This window comes from Cryptomeria japonica, chromosome 3 (assembly GCF_030272615.1).
Source record: "Cryptomeria japonica chromosome 3, Sugi_1.0, whole genome shotgun sequence".
NCBI classification, from domain to species: domain Eukaryota; kingdom Viridiplantae; phylum Streptophyta; class Pinopsida; order Cupressales; family Cupressaceae; genus Cryptomeria; species Cryptomeria japonica.
In genome coordinates, this window is record NC_081407.1 from 689,678,745 (window position 1) to 689,694,347 (window position 15,603).

General features: G+C 37.4%; 1 protein-coding gene across 3 annotated transcripts in view; it reads left to right on the forward strand.

The window, feature by feature from the left end:
- The window catches only part of LOC131034368 (prolycopene isomerase 2, chloroplastic), a 101,649-nt gene that overhangs the window by 56,896 nt on the left and 29,150 nt on the right, over nucleotides 1-15,603 (forward strand). For all 3 annotated transcript variants that reach the window (XM_057965836.2, XM_057965838.2, XM_057965839.2), the window contains exon 4: nucleotides 8,234-8,287. In XM_057965836.2, the coding sequence (XP_057821819.2) occupies nucleotides 8,234-8,287 (54 nt within the window). The remainder of the gene's footprint in view (nucleotides 1-8,233; nucleotides 8,288-15,603) is intronic.

Below are 15,603 nucleotides of genomic sequence, written 5' to 3' on the forward strand. Positions count from 1 at the left end.
CCCATTGCTTATTTTTCATTTTCCCATTGATTTCCTTCTCTTTTTCCATTTATATCTTCCTGTCCCTTATGAAGGAAGACGTCTCTTTTAAGAAGGATACCCTTATTAAGATTCACACCTCTTCTTAATAAACACCAGCAACTTGATTAATTCATGCTTCTTCCTTATAATAAGTGGCCTATTCTTTTTAGTGATGCTAACACAACCCATTCTTACCATCATTTTGATTAATCATGGTATTCAATAATGCTTGTTTCTGTTAACAATTTCTCCATCTTATGGATATGGATCGCTGTTTTAAAATTAATGAGATTGCTGTTTTGTAGACAATGTAATCATTACCCAGTCTTCTGCAATCTCTGCCTTAGATTTCTGTAATTGCTGCCTTAGTTTTTCAATTGTTGCCTTTTGATAATTGCTGATATTAATATATGCATGCTATTAACTTGAAGTTGGCCTGATAATTATTTATGTTTCCTCAGTCTAGTCGGCCTGTTCTTAATACAATCCGATGGCTGTTGGTCGGCCTTCTCAAAACTGATCACCACCAATTGCTTAAATGTATTTTACCTTGGGTTGCCCCCCTTGCATTCAGTCAATCGCTTTTTTAATCATATAAAGCTGCAATCAGGGTTTGTCTAGGGTCTTAAGACGGGGGCATGACATTTTGCCATTAAAACACAAATCCACACAAGAGAATGCGACCAAAGCCAAGTTGCACTAGCTGCACTGTCAATTGCCCATCCCAACTCCCACACCAGATGTAGAGAAGCAAGAGAGCAATAAAGAAAAGAAGCCACGGCAACCAGCTAGAATTATCATTGCATGGTTTGACTATAAAAGCACAAGCTATGAATTCATCAAAACATTGCTCTCTATCAAGTCACCCCCTATGCACACCAGTCACACAAGCTGCTGTTGAAGTGAAATGAGAGCAAAATGTACAAGCCAAGATCCCGCTATGTGGTCTGAGCAAGAAATAAAAAGGGACTACGGTGGCTGAAAACCAAACCATTCCCTATGTCTTGACCAAGAATTATATAATACCATCAAAGGATATTGATCCACTCCCAAGTTGGCTTAAAAATCGGCTGACAAATTCACCTTTTGAAAACAATACAAGAAAACCATTTCATCAAAGGAAGAACTAAGAGCTTGCACCTCTTCTTGAAAATGCCTATGTATTAGGACAAAAGCCTTTATGAAGGCCATTGATGATGTCAAGAGAGTCACCTTGAACCACAACTTTCTTTAGACCAAGGGAAGAGGCCAATAAAATCCTAACCACAACCTCCCATTCCACTTCATTATTTGTTTGGCAGCCAAGAAAAAGAGAACTACTGTGAACAAGAAGGCCTGCACATCTCTAAGAACCACACTTGCATCGATAAGACTCAGATTGCCCCTAGAGTCTATGTCAAAGTCAATCATTAGAAATCCTTTTGAGGGTCTCAACAATAGAAAATTCTCTAGCAAATTGTTAATCTCTTATTCCATTAATGGAGCATAATAAAGAGTCCTGTTATGCAGTGATGAAGTTTTATTTTTTGTTGAGCAATGGTTGAAAGGAAGCAAGGTACACAGAAATGCTTCCTACACTAATCTATTGAGGTGAGTGTTGTGCAATTATTAAATTTTTAAGTACATACACATAAACATAAAATGAACAATATACCATAGCACATGTACACATGGGAAAAACTCTTTATGAGAAAAAAACCCCATACTCCAAATCAACCCAATGCATTATTCAGTAAACTTAACAAGATTACAATGCACTTGTAGAGCAAGCCTTCACTGGAGTTTCACCAAAATACAATTCTTGAGTGATTCTGACAGTATAACGGTTCCTCCAAAATTGTTCATACAAACTACAACTTCAAGCACCAATAAATAAATGAAGTAGGAACTAGAAACCATGAATGGTTTGGGAAAACTATTTGCAATACCATAGGAGGTATGACACCAAATTCAAATGCCCTCCTTCGTAAAAGATCCTCTCACCTATTTTTAGCAACATTCTTTACAACATGTCATTGTCTTAAACTATCATATTTGACCACCCAAACTTGGCACCTCAATTTGTCCTCATTCAACCATTCAAATATGAGCCATAAGAAGTCTCCATGCTTGTCATAATGCTGGTCAATGTTCCAATGTAACTACCCTCTTAAATGCTTTACGAATCATAAGAATCTGTCATATGTAACTCCCTTTATGATGACCTTACACCACAAGATGTTGACTCATGGCCAAACTATGCCACCTCAACGTGGGACACTGTAATATTCCCCTTAATTTTTTTTTATTTTTTCAATGAGATTTACAGAGCAAACACAATAACTCGTTAAGGCTAGAGAAATAATCCAAAGCAACTGAAGGGAACCCTTTCACCTTTTGTTCACTGAGAGCCCAATTTGAGAGGTCCAGAGCATACGGTGTTCCGGGGGTCGTTAGCACCAAAAACCAAACTGAAATTACAATGCACGGGCGGCAAGCCAGCCCCTTCTGCTTATTCAGCAGGGTAGAAACTAAACTTCTTGGCGGTAAACCAGCCAAGGAGAACAACAAGAAACTTAACCCAATCACTCTACCGCGTATTTTAGTGGGACGACATTACATAAAACTTATCACTCTACCGCATATTGTAGTGGGAGGACAATATCACTCAACCACTTATTCAGTGGGAGGACAAAGGTTACAAATATCAAATATAGGTGGCAAGCCAGCCTCTTCCACTTGTTTAGCGGGTATGAATACAATCCAAAAGTGGTTGATAGTACTACTATTCAACCTTACAAAATATAGGAAAGATAGAATAGGAGAATAATGCTGATCACAGAAGATCACTATCACCAAACCAACTCAAACACCAACTTCCTAAAATCTGATATAAATGACAGCAGGCTGGAAATGCATAACCAGCAGCACAAAAACACACTAAAATTCTCCCAACTCTCATCAAACTCACTCAACACTCCCCACAACACACTCAAACTGACACTAGGAATGAAACAACCAAGAACCAACTGGAAATGAGCTTCAAAACACCCCAAAACGCCCGACACGCATCCAAATGCACTCCCAAAACCCACGCCTAAGCTGGAAAAGTACGATTTGCATTATAAAATCAAAGACTCAGAATTAGGGGCTGCAAACTTACAAAACATATCGCCTAGTGCATAGAAATAGTTTGAGCCAGTACCCAGAATAATAAGTCGCACAGGCAAGGAGGTAGGATCAAATCTTTGCTTCAACCACACTAGAACCAGCAACACTGAAAATTACAGCAGCAACCAACTCTTCAAATCCACACCAAACACAATCTATAGTTACACCGAACAGTCCACAAAATCGAACCACAGCTAGGAGTGATGTCTCACACTCAAAACTGCAAAGGAAAATCTAGGAGGTTTTCACCCTCGAAGAAGTTTGGAGTCATTTCGACAGCATAACATTATAATTTCTCTGGATGATCAAATGAGGAGCCAAGCACCTGTATATATAGATTTCCAAGTTTGAAATTCAAATTCAACTCCCTCCAAATTCACCTCTCCAATTTGCATTTCATTTCCAATGGTGGACCCAAGTATGGCGTTCCCCCTTAAGTCAAAATCACGCCTAGCAAAGGGGACCACGATTTTTGGCATAGAATATACTTTGTCAAATAAAATAAAGTCTCCTTATTCATTTTGGCGTCCCCCTTCATGGTACCAATAATTCACCTAGCAGACTTAGGATAAATCATAATATGCACAATTCCCAATATCATTAATTAGTAATAAAATAATTAAATATTAAACCTGAGGATAAGGAAATAATATTTAATTGAATAACTTATAACTCCAATATTGATTATCAACAAAAGTCCAGAATGAAGTTGAGCAATGAAGACCACTGAACTGCGCTAGATCAGGACCCTGTCCAAGACTACTAAAAATAGAAATGCCCAATACTGCCACTTACTAAAAATAGTAAGTCATGAAATATTGCTTCGAAAAGCATGATCTTCGCACCCAGAGTGAGATCTTGGAAAGCTCAGTAAAACTGCATCATCCAAACAGCCAAACCGTAACTTACTAAAAATAGTAAGTTCACACTTCATCGCATAATCAATTGCATGTTATGCCACCCTGGAGTTCATGGAAAACCTAGAAGGAAACCCAAAGTAGAACAAAAGAATTCCCTCCTGACAACCCTAAAAAGCTCATGCAGAACTCCACAAAAGTTGGAAACCCTAATTCTCCTTTCCAAATAGCCTACGGGTCTCCGGAATAGGCCAGTGGACCATTGAATGCATCATCACTGAGAAGGGGACATTACAGACACCTACCTTTTCATTAAGGACGAAATTCGCTAATAACAAAATCCATGTACTTCCAAATGGGACGCCAACTCTCCAACATTAAGGCAAAATATACAAAAGATGAAATAGTGAGTGCCTACAAAGTATTATAATTGAACATTAGGAATGCAAGGTTGAGACACCTTTGCCCAACAATGGTTATTGACAATGATTGTTCCAAGCACCTACTTGATGGAGTAGGGGACTTATGTGAATTGGATGCATTGGAATCAAATTTATTTTCAATTGTTGTTTGTCATTGTTTATGCCTCATATTGTTCATCATTAAGATTATAAAAAGAATCTATTTGTCTGTCTTTTTGTGTGATTTAGTGATTTTATTTCCATTGAATCTTTGTGTTTATTCTATACGCTTATTGTTCTTATAGTTCATCCATCTATGGTTGTCTATCATATGTTGTGCTGAGAATTGAAAATTGGATAAGAAAATGGAAAACTCAAAATTAATAGGGCATGAAGCTGAGTTAACTATTAATTAACTAGTGTATTGGGTGAGCATTTGGACTTGAGGCAATTTCATGACACAAGATTGTATAATGGTGAGCCATTTTTGAGATTATTTTATAGTTTTACCCTTGAGGAAATAAAGGTATTTGTGTGTCATGTCCGCACCCTGAAGGGGATATCAATGCCTTACAAAAAATCATCTTGCCTCGAGACTTCACGTTAAAGGAGCGACCAGGACACATGATTGCAAGGTCAGAAAACAGAAAAAAGCAAACACCATCGGACAGAGATCGATTTGCTAATAGACAGAAACAACGCTTGGAATGCAAGCAAGCTGTGGTCTTAATTAAAGAAGGAAATCAGAGATTATTAGTTTAGGAACAATGACCCCTTAGACAACAATTCAAACATAAAAGAAGTGTGATTAAGAGAATCACCTGAGATAATTAATAATTACGAATAGGTATCCACAAAAAGACATGATCCCTTATGAAAGGATAGCCACTTCCAAAAGATGCATATCTTCAGGGACGTGTTAAGACATGTATATAGAGAAGGCCATGATGAAGGAGGACAGAAAAATGGAGGCATTAACAATTACATAACAGCAAAAAGGATCAGATGGAAATGGAAGAGGCATCTAATTTGAAGTAAGAAATGATGATAAGGGAAGAGGTTCTGAACAAATATAAGGCAGCATGATCTGCAAAAATGGGAAATAACATAAGTAGTTGATAATCAGATATTAAACAGAATAAAAACAAGATCAGAGCAGAAGTTCATATACCTAGAACCAATACAGATTTAGGCATCATCAATCATCCAAAAACATATCTTCAGAAACATCAATATTGACATCAGCAAATCAGCAATCAATCAAATCACAAGGCAGATTGAACATGATCAGTGAATCATTAAAAGAACTTATCAATCAGTCCAGTAGATCGAACCATTAAAAGCAGGTCAAATGCATTAAGAAGATCACACAGCAAAAGCATTTGCCGTAAGACAGGGAGCAGCACACACACAGGAAACCAATCCAATTCATCACAGCAGAATTCTAGTCATTTCAGATTTTATTATTATCAAACATATATTCAGTGGTATACTTGATATTTCTGCCAATCATTGTCTTCTATAAGTATACATGTTGTTTATGCATAATAAAGAGTGATCGATTGACTGAAACCTGTCTTGTAGGAAGGGCTTGGGGTGTAAGCAAAAGGAGTATACAAGGCTAAGTAAGTAGGCCGTTCTAGAGTTGACTATAATGGCTCCTAGGACCACAGGGCACTTACATAGAGAGCCAAGTAACTCACTTACGAGCCCCGCCCAACTCCACAAGATGGCAAGTGTCTTTAGGAAGATGAGACATTGATGGGGAAAGCAGGTACAAGCTGCCAAGCAAGCAAGAGAGCTGTGGTAGACATCCACTCTTGGGCTTGGTGTAGCAATGGCTTCGGGCGGACCCATCATGTCTCTTCCTCCAAAACCTAATGTGCTTGTGTAGTATTATTGGTAATCTATGAATATGATGTGGTATGCCCAACCCCAATGATTTTAATATACATATCTGTATATTTGCATATGTTGTCTATGTCATGATTGCAGGATTCAAATCCAGGATCGCATTATTAAAGATAATAATTTCTTGGTAAGATGTAACCCTAACCCTGATTTGTTGTAATTATGATTTTAGGGCAAATTCTAGGGCAAATTAGGAAGGGGACATTACATTGTGGATGGTCTCTTGAATAAAATCAAGGAGTAAGCACTATAATTTTAGGCAAAGGAATATTGGCGGCAGGGAAAATTGGTAATAGGGGCACAAATGGTGGTTCGTAAACAATGATCCTTATGTTTACTATGTTACTAAAGATGTTTGAGTGTTATTACATCAGGAATTAAAATTTGGAAAAATGTTTGAGCATATGTAGATTTACATAGAAAATATCCATTGTGTAATCAACTTTAGCTAGAGCAGTACCCAAACTATATGAGTCTTAACACTGGTCCTCTAATTTTTGTTTGGTTTGGAGTCTAGGTCTAATAGCAGTCATATTATGATAAGTGATAATGTGCCCAGGATTGAACCCAGTGGATAGACATACACTTAGTAGGCTAAATTTGCTATGGTGGAATCATTAACGTGAATGACAAAAGTGGAGAACTATATTAGAGCGCAAACAGACTAGTGAAAAAAGGATTGATAGAAAAGGTTAGACACTTCAATGAGAACTATAATGGAAATTTTTATTGTGCCAAGTTCTGTACATGATTTGAGAGTTCAAATGTATTGAATGCCCAAGCTCTTCTCTTGTCTACCACTAACTTCTCACTATTACAATAATGGTAATTTATAGTATTACTATTTATACATGAGGAGGGTGGAGTGGCTGGGTAGTTGTGAGATTGCCTGCAGTTTTGAAGTAAGCTGGTTCCAATTATTAGATTCCTTTGTGTTGCTTTTATTCAGGAATGTTGCTGCAAATGTCTGCATAGAACAGATGCCATCAGATTGGCATGGCAATATTGGAGACGAGTTAGATTGTTGTGTTGCTGCCACATGTTTTGCAGGTGATGGTGATGCTGTTGAAAGCCATGAAAGCCAAGTGTTGGCACTGGCAGAGTTATGCACTTCTGACTGTCCTAGATCGTCCTGGATCAACAAGAGTATAACGCTTCTTGTCTTAGTGAACCATGGACATTAATTTTGGATTTTGGGATTGGATATGCCAAAATCTGTTTAACTAGTGACATGTTTAATCTTTTAATGAGCAGCTTAGTCACCGTGTCGACTCCTGTAATTCGGAAGTAATTTCATTGAGAGATTGTATACAAGGTTGTGTATGTGGACAGTCCCTTGTACAGTTTTGAATTCTTTCTTCTAATATAATATAATATACAATCTTCTTATCTTAAAAAATCAATGGTTATTGACATCAACATCAAGAGACTAAGTAGATGAATAATTTGAATTTCTGCCATTTCTATCCCATGAAGGAAAGATATCCATTTGGTTGAGTTATGCGGCCTCCTAAGCTGGTATCAGTTAAACCTGTCCAATTGTGTGTTTCCTGTATTGCATGCAACTTTTATTTTGCATTTGGCATTTCTATCAATATCATTTGTTTTGCTTGCTAATCTACATTATTATTTTGAAGCCCCTGTTCATTGCATGCCTTTTAATTGGTCCTCGTATACATTGATAATATTTTATTTTATTTTGACCAGTACTTCATTGTTTGTGCATAGTCCATCTGATAACATTTTCTTCAAATACAAGCATGTAAGGTGCTTTTCCTTGTCATAGTGATTTCTTTATTTCAGAAAACATGCTGCTGACAAATGCAATTCTAAATAGGACTAATATTTGTAGTATAATTATTAAATAGATTGTTCTGGGTATTGTGATGACAGGATCTTGAGAAGTATGCAGGTCCAAATGCAGTGCAAGAATGGAAAAGATTACTTGTAAGACAATTATTCACTTTTTTCCATAACTTTTGCAACAGATATTATCACCGTAGATCAGTATCTGACATGTTCTAATATTGAAGCTAGATAGTCTTCAAGCATCAAGCTTATGTTGTAACATTTTTATCAAACACTGAAATTCTGAATATATGATTTTGTTCAAAGTGTTTCAAAGTTAAAAATTGTGAATTTTATTTCACATTCAAAACTATGTTTGTTTTTAGCTTAGCCAGGTTGGCAGAATGGTTTATACTTGATCATTATTTGTGGGTCCTAGATATGTAGCTTTGTATCAGTACATTAGGTTTTTATGTGCATAGGGATTTATTGATGTGTTTTTATGCACTATGCAACACAAAATAAGATACCAAACAAAGTTCCGTGACTTGCCAGGACTCTGCGAGTCACGGGCTGAGTGACCCTAGGCTTGTTTTGGGGGGCTCGGACCCGGACTTGTCAAATCCTGGGCGAGTCATGACGAGTCACAGGAATCGGTGACTCGGCTCGGACCCGACAAGTCTCGATGCTCGGACTCGGCCGGCGGCAACCACCTAAAAAGCAAAAAAAAAAACACATTAAAAAATGTTTTAAGTTGCTTTTTTTTTCATTTATATTTGATTCTAGTTGTAAAAGGCATCTCATTTCATTCTATTGGAAAAATAGGAGGAGAAGAGTGAGTTGTGAGGAAAAAGAAGAGAGCATAGTAGGGCAACCAACAAGGAGTAAAATTTCTTCAACAAATCACATTGGGACAGTATAAAATTTTTAAGCATTCTAGATTATGTTTTAACTTTTAACTTTTAATTTTTATTCGTATTTTTCTTATATTTGCCTATTTTTATTCACAATTTCACACTTACATTAACTGATATTAGATATTTTTTCACAATATTTGTAGTTCATTGAGCCCTTGGTAGTTCTCCTACGTGTTGCTGATGGGGGAAGCCCGTAATGGGCTACATATACGAGGGCATGGATAGGACCAAGGAGGGCATCAGATCTGCCTATGAAGGGGATGAGAGTAAGTATCGTCCCATTTGGGATATCATTGATAGGAGATGGTAGGCCTAGCTTCGCCAGTCCCTTCATGCAGCTGCTTATTACCTCAATCCGACATTCCATTTCTGCCTTGATTTCAAGGCAGATGAGGAGGTTCTTAGTGGGCTCTACTCAGTGATAGAGCGAATGTTGCCTGGTCATAGCAGTAGTATAATCGAGGAGCTAGAGGCTTTTTCTAATGCAGAAGGGGAGGTCTTCTCTCGCCAACTTTGCAAAGAAAATCGGACAAAAAATGCAGCCAGGTAAAATGTATATTTTAAGAAATTAAGAGCATAATTTTAATTATACGTTATTCAATTTATTATTAATTATTAAATGAGGCTGATTTTTTTTCCTTTTTCTCATCTCAGATAGGTGGTGGTAGATGTTTGGTCCTAAAACACCAAATCTTCAGCGGATAGCCATTTGTATTTTGAGCCAACCATGCAGTGCTTCCAGTTGTGAGCGCAATTGGAGTATGTTTGAGCACATACACTCCAAGAGGCGCAATAGATTGTCTGTGGAGAGGTTGAATGATCTAGTCTTTGTTCATTACAACCTTCGCCTTAGACAGAAACAGGTTATGGACCATGACACCACCTCGATCACGCTAGAGGAGGTCGATCCAAAATTTGAGTGGATCAGTGAGGCTACAGATCCTATCTTTAGTGATGAGGACTTAGATTGGATCAACCAGGAAGATAGAGAGGCTGAGGCTGTAGCCATGGTAGAGGAGGAGGTTAGAGCATGAGAAGAGCCAGAGCCAGAGTGATGTTGGTGAGGGTAGAATGGAGTCACGTGCAGAGAGTATGGCTGCTGAAGCATCTAGGACCTACCTTAGATGCCTTTGTAGGAAGGACTTAGGCTCTTTTGAGCCATAGACTTGTAGTTGTTTTACTTTTGATATATGTGTGGAACATTTGATGTCATGGATTTCATATTCCATGAGTTTTGTAATATTTTTACATTTGACACTATCTGTGATATCCCTACCACATCGCATGATGTAAGGTTTCTTTTAAAAAAATAAAGACAAAATCAATTATTAAATAAGGTAATAATGTTAACATTGATATGCAATTAATTTAATATAATTAATAGGTTTAAAAGTATATTAATATTTAATATTAATCAAGGTGATTATTAAATATAGGATTAAGGCATTTAATAAATTAAGTAATTATTAAATATTTTAAATAGGAATTAACTCATTTAATAAATTAAGTGATTATTAATATTAATGAGATTAATTCACTTAATAGATAGAATGATTATTAAAATATTAAATAGAGATCATTCTTTTTAATAAAGTGCTATTTTAGTAAGGCCACCCCCCCCCGTGGGAAGCGGTGGGACAGGAAACGCAGCCCAGGCTGTGTCTACCGCCACACCCCTTCCTTCGGAAGGGAAATGGTGTGACGGTAGCCGCAGCTTAGGCTGTGAGCCGTCACCACCGTTCCCACGGGAGGGTGCCCGTGGAGGGACACGTCTACTCCATGGGTATTTAACCAGCAAATGCAGGGTTCCAAGGGGCATAAAGGAAGGCGCAGAGGAGATACGGGGTGAAGGAAAAAGGGGACGCTGCGGTCAGACAGGTAAGAGGTCTGCGGCATATATTAAAATAGATAATAATAATTAACATGTAACTAAGGAATATAGGAATAGATCAACACATGCATATTAATGAATATAAGGTATAAATAGGCAATGATGGTAAAAATATATCAAGGGATATAGGGAAGGTTTAATGTATAAACAGATATAAATGTATTCAAATAGGCAATGACATGTAGTATGTATAGGGATGAATATAGGAATAATTTAGTAGAGTTAAATAGGAACTTATTGTAGGCATATGTAAGGAAGGGTGCTTAAATGTTAAGGAATGTTAATATACATAAATAACAAATACAAATCAGGATAGTAGAAATGCATGTCAAAAAATACATATGGGTAATGATAATGAACATTTTATAAGTATATAATACATGTGAATTCAGGGCTATGTACATAAGGTTATATGGAAATAGTAATAAGGAAGCAAAAATATAATGTAAATGTATTCACATGATGGAGGCTATAGGGAGGAAACTCCCTTAGTCTAAGGAGGGGTTATGATAACCCCTAGGGCAGTATATACTGAAAATCGATATGCATATGTATGGCTTGGTTGATTAAACTCAACCAAGAAGAGACGGATTTTGCCGGTCCCCTCTGAGGACTTGGATGATGAAGGCATCACCAAGGCAAGGAATAGACAAGGGTCTTCCTTGAAGGGCTTGGGTGTAAGAGGTTACACCCAAGACAGGATTCAAACTCAACTTCGACTTCTTGAAGGGCTTGGAACCAAGGGGTTCCAAGAAGGCGAGCTTCATGCCGCCTAAGGACATACTTTCGTATGGCATTCGTATCCTTTTTGTTAGATGAGAATTGTGATTATGTAATTAAGTGTTTTTAAGTTAAATTGCAAACTAGCTTAGTTATATGTATATATGTATATGTTGTATTCTAACAATCTGTTTTGCAGGCTTGAGATCTCTAATTAGCAGGGACATTACACTATCTATATATCTATGGTTGCTATTTCCTTCAGCTACAATTTGTGTTTATACTAATGTGATCGATGTATACTTGTGTATGTGATCAAATTAGCTTCTATTTGATGATGTTATTGTGTATTTAAGGTTTGTTTAATAAAGGGTGCATGAAACAAGTTTTAAATCCTTAAAAATCTCTAAATTTCTTGGATTTTTCACTTTGTCGAGTCCTGCCGAGTCTTGGCCGATCCGAGTCCAGAGTCCTGAGTCGAGTCATCCTTGTTGAGTCCGAGTCTCGTTTCTATGATACCAAAGGCACTCTATCCTCTTTTGATCAAAATCTCCTCAGATGCTAAATTATGTGATCAACCGAGATGATTCCAAGGTTTCTATTGTCAGATCTCGACATGTAGATAGCTCAATGTTTGATGTGATTTTGTTAGAATCACAAGGGGGACTTATGTTGATACTTGAATGTTTGAATGTTGGTAGAATGTGAAATTTTTTTTGACTTTAAAACAAAAGGCAAAAGAGACAGGGTTTAGGAAGCTAATCTAATCCTAGGAATGTAAGAGACTATGAATGACTTGGTGAAATTCTACTCGACTTTGCTTTGCCAGGCAAAGCAACAACTCCACAAAGCTAGTGTGATCTTCTAAGGATAGCTAATGATGTTCAAATTACTACCAACAACATAGACACCATCAATGCGATGCATATCAATAGGTGAGTAGCAATCGAAGTTGAACATGAATAAAGAGTTCAGTTGACCACACAGTATTTAGCAATCAGCGAAATACTAGTATGAACATGCGAATTCCACAATTAATCATCCACAATAGCTTCCATCCATCTAATCAACATGAAAATAAATGAGAAGTAGAGACCATGGAAAAGTTGAATTAACATAGAGAATTCACCATAACTTCAATGAAAACAATATGTCTCTTACAACAAGCTCTTGGCAACAATATTTACCTTCTCCTACTCTACTCTAATTGCTAACTTTTGATTGTTTCTGCTACTAACTAGTATCTATTACTCCACTATTAACCTTTGCAATGAGAGAGTTGAGCCTTTTATAGTGTTCTCAATATAATTCAATGGCCCAGATTGATTCTCAAATCAATGGCAACGATAATTCAATAGAAACCCTAATTAGGGTTTGTGACAACAAACTCCCTTCTGACCAATGAAATGATTACATCATGATGGACATATGTTTCATATTGATTGTGGACCAATAGAAAATGAGGTTAGGTATGTTGAATTTTGTGCCTCCATTGAATGAGTTAGGTACATTGCATCTAGACATGCTAACGTGGAATTCTTTGATTGGTTGGTGTTGACAAGGATGCCACCTCAATTCGCTCCATAGATTTGGTACCTCATCACATGTGTAAATAGTTGAGCAATATCTCTTGATACTCAACATCTCCAAGCTTGGTGTGATGATGATGGGAAGCATCATCTTAGTCAAGTGAACCCTTTACCCTTGCTTGCCTATCTTGCCTTGATCAACTTGACTCCCTCATGTCGCCATGATGCAATAAAGCTTGAAATGAATTTTGCTCCTTATGTTGTAATGCTAGCATTGAATGTCATGTTGTTGTAGAACTTATGTTCATGTGGTGGTTGCATCCTTGCTTAAGTCCTTCATCCTGATGTTATTCACCTCCCGCTTTACCCCTGATGTTGATCCTTGATAACTTGAAGTCCTAATAATAGGGATGATATGATGAAGCCTTGAATGTGGTGAACTCTTCACAATGCTGACTTGCCTCCCTAATTTGATGGTATCCATATCCATGTTTCACTTTTAAGTCGCAATGATTGTTGAATTCCTCCATCCGGCTCATCAAATAAATTGGTTTTTCTCTCAAGTGGTGAGGTCCTTAGCCCCAGGCTCTATGTACTTGCCTCCTTGCTTCATCCATGCATCGAATCTGAAAAGAACATATTTGAGAATCAAGAGTAATGAAATATAATTCAACTTATACATGAGATAACATTAATACTACAATTATCATGCTTTCAGAACTTGAACATGGTGATGTCACAGGTCTGATCCCACCCTTCTAGATCTGATTCCCCTTTAATTAGTTCTGATTTTGATCATATCTACCTTGAACTCTTACGAAATCAGCTAAAAAAAAGTCTGATTCAAAAGGTGCAAATGCTGCTTAAGTTTGCTCAATATTTGATAAAATTTGCTTTTAAAGTTGCAACGTAATTGTCTCTGGTTTTCTGCTCTGATCTGCTCCTAATTCTGATTTACCTCTGATGTTGATTCGCTCTAAGTCTGATTTCATTTGCTCAGGTCAGGTCTGCTCTGGCAAACTAGGGTATAATTTAGGATAGGAAGACCAGATTCTAAATGCGGTTTTGATTTCTCAAGGTTTGATCTTTGCAGCTTCAGGTCTGAGTTATGAGTTTTAGTCTTTTCAAAGCCTGATTGCTCATATTCTAGGTCTGATCTTAGACCTGAGCTCTATGTTTTAAGGTCTGATCTGACCTGATCACTTCTTACCTCCTCTCCTATTGAGCGCATATGAACCCTGTCTCTGCACAGCGGGTTTAGGTAGGCTCTGTGCACAAAAATGGAGTATAAGGGCGCATTTGGAAGGGTGCCTTGCACCAAATAAACCCTTGAGCACATATTGGAGGCAGCCCTGCGCAAGTCATGACACATGGGCACATTTGAGGGTCTTGCTTGCAGAGCACGTTTAAGATCCATGCTTGCACTGCTCCTTAAAGAATGTATGTGCGTTGCTAAAATGAATATCTAATGCCTTCCCTTGTAACACCCTTCGCTCCTCACTTTGCTTTAAATTCTGATGGAGTTTACCTTTAATGTCTCTCATCTTGTTTGAATCTGCCTTCATAAGATTTGCTGGCAATAACCTCAAGTCTGCCTTCTAAGTTTGATGAAATTTGTTCTGAATTGGGACAAATGAGGCATTCAATCTTTATTTTATAGGCATTCTTACCTTCTTTCTCTTACCAAGCCGACTTACATTCTGATGTTTGAAAAATTCATTTGAATGTTTAATAGGTAGACAGCCCTAGTTTATTCATCTTACCCTTTACGCTTAATATTTTCCCTCTTTGAAGTCGGCTGTCCTATGTATTTGCTCACATGTTTCCTCATTTCTTGCTTTGAAAAGGTTTAATTCATTGTTGTTTAACAAGGTCGGCTCTATTTGTTTTCATCATTGGATGGGTATCTAAGTGAGGTTGGGTGTACCTTATTTATCACATTTCCCATTGCATTAATTACTTTGCTCTGCCCTAATGTGAATTAGGACCGGCCTTAGGATTTCCTCGTTTACATGTTTCATTATTTGGGTCCTGTTGACGTGTATTTTGTACACAGCCTAACACAGAATAAAATACCTAAGGGTATCTTATCCTCTCTTGAGAAAATAGTCTCTAACTGCTGAAGATTCGCGTAAAGGATCAGTTAGGTAGACTCCAAGGTTCTTTGATGTAGGGTCTCTACGTGTGGATAAGCTCGCCGTGGTATGATGTGATTTGCTGGAATCACAAGGGGACTTACATTTGGTGATTGAATTTCCGATCTACTTTGCTAGAACACAAGCTCTGACTAACTTGGATTTGAAAAAAAATGAAAAAAGGATAAGGGCGAAGAGAGGATCTAATCCTAATACTAAGAATGTAGGAGCAATGACTTGATTTTTGATGAAACTCTAACTAGATCTTGTTTTGACATCAATG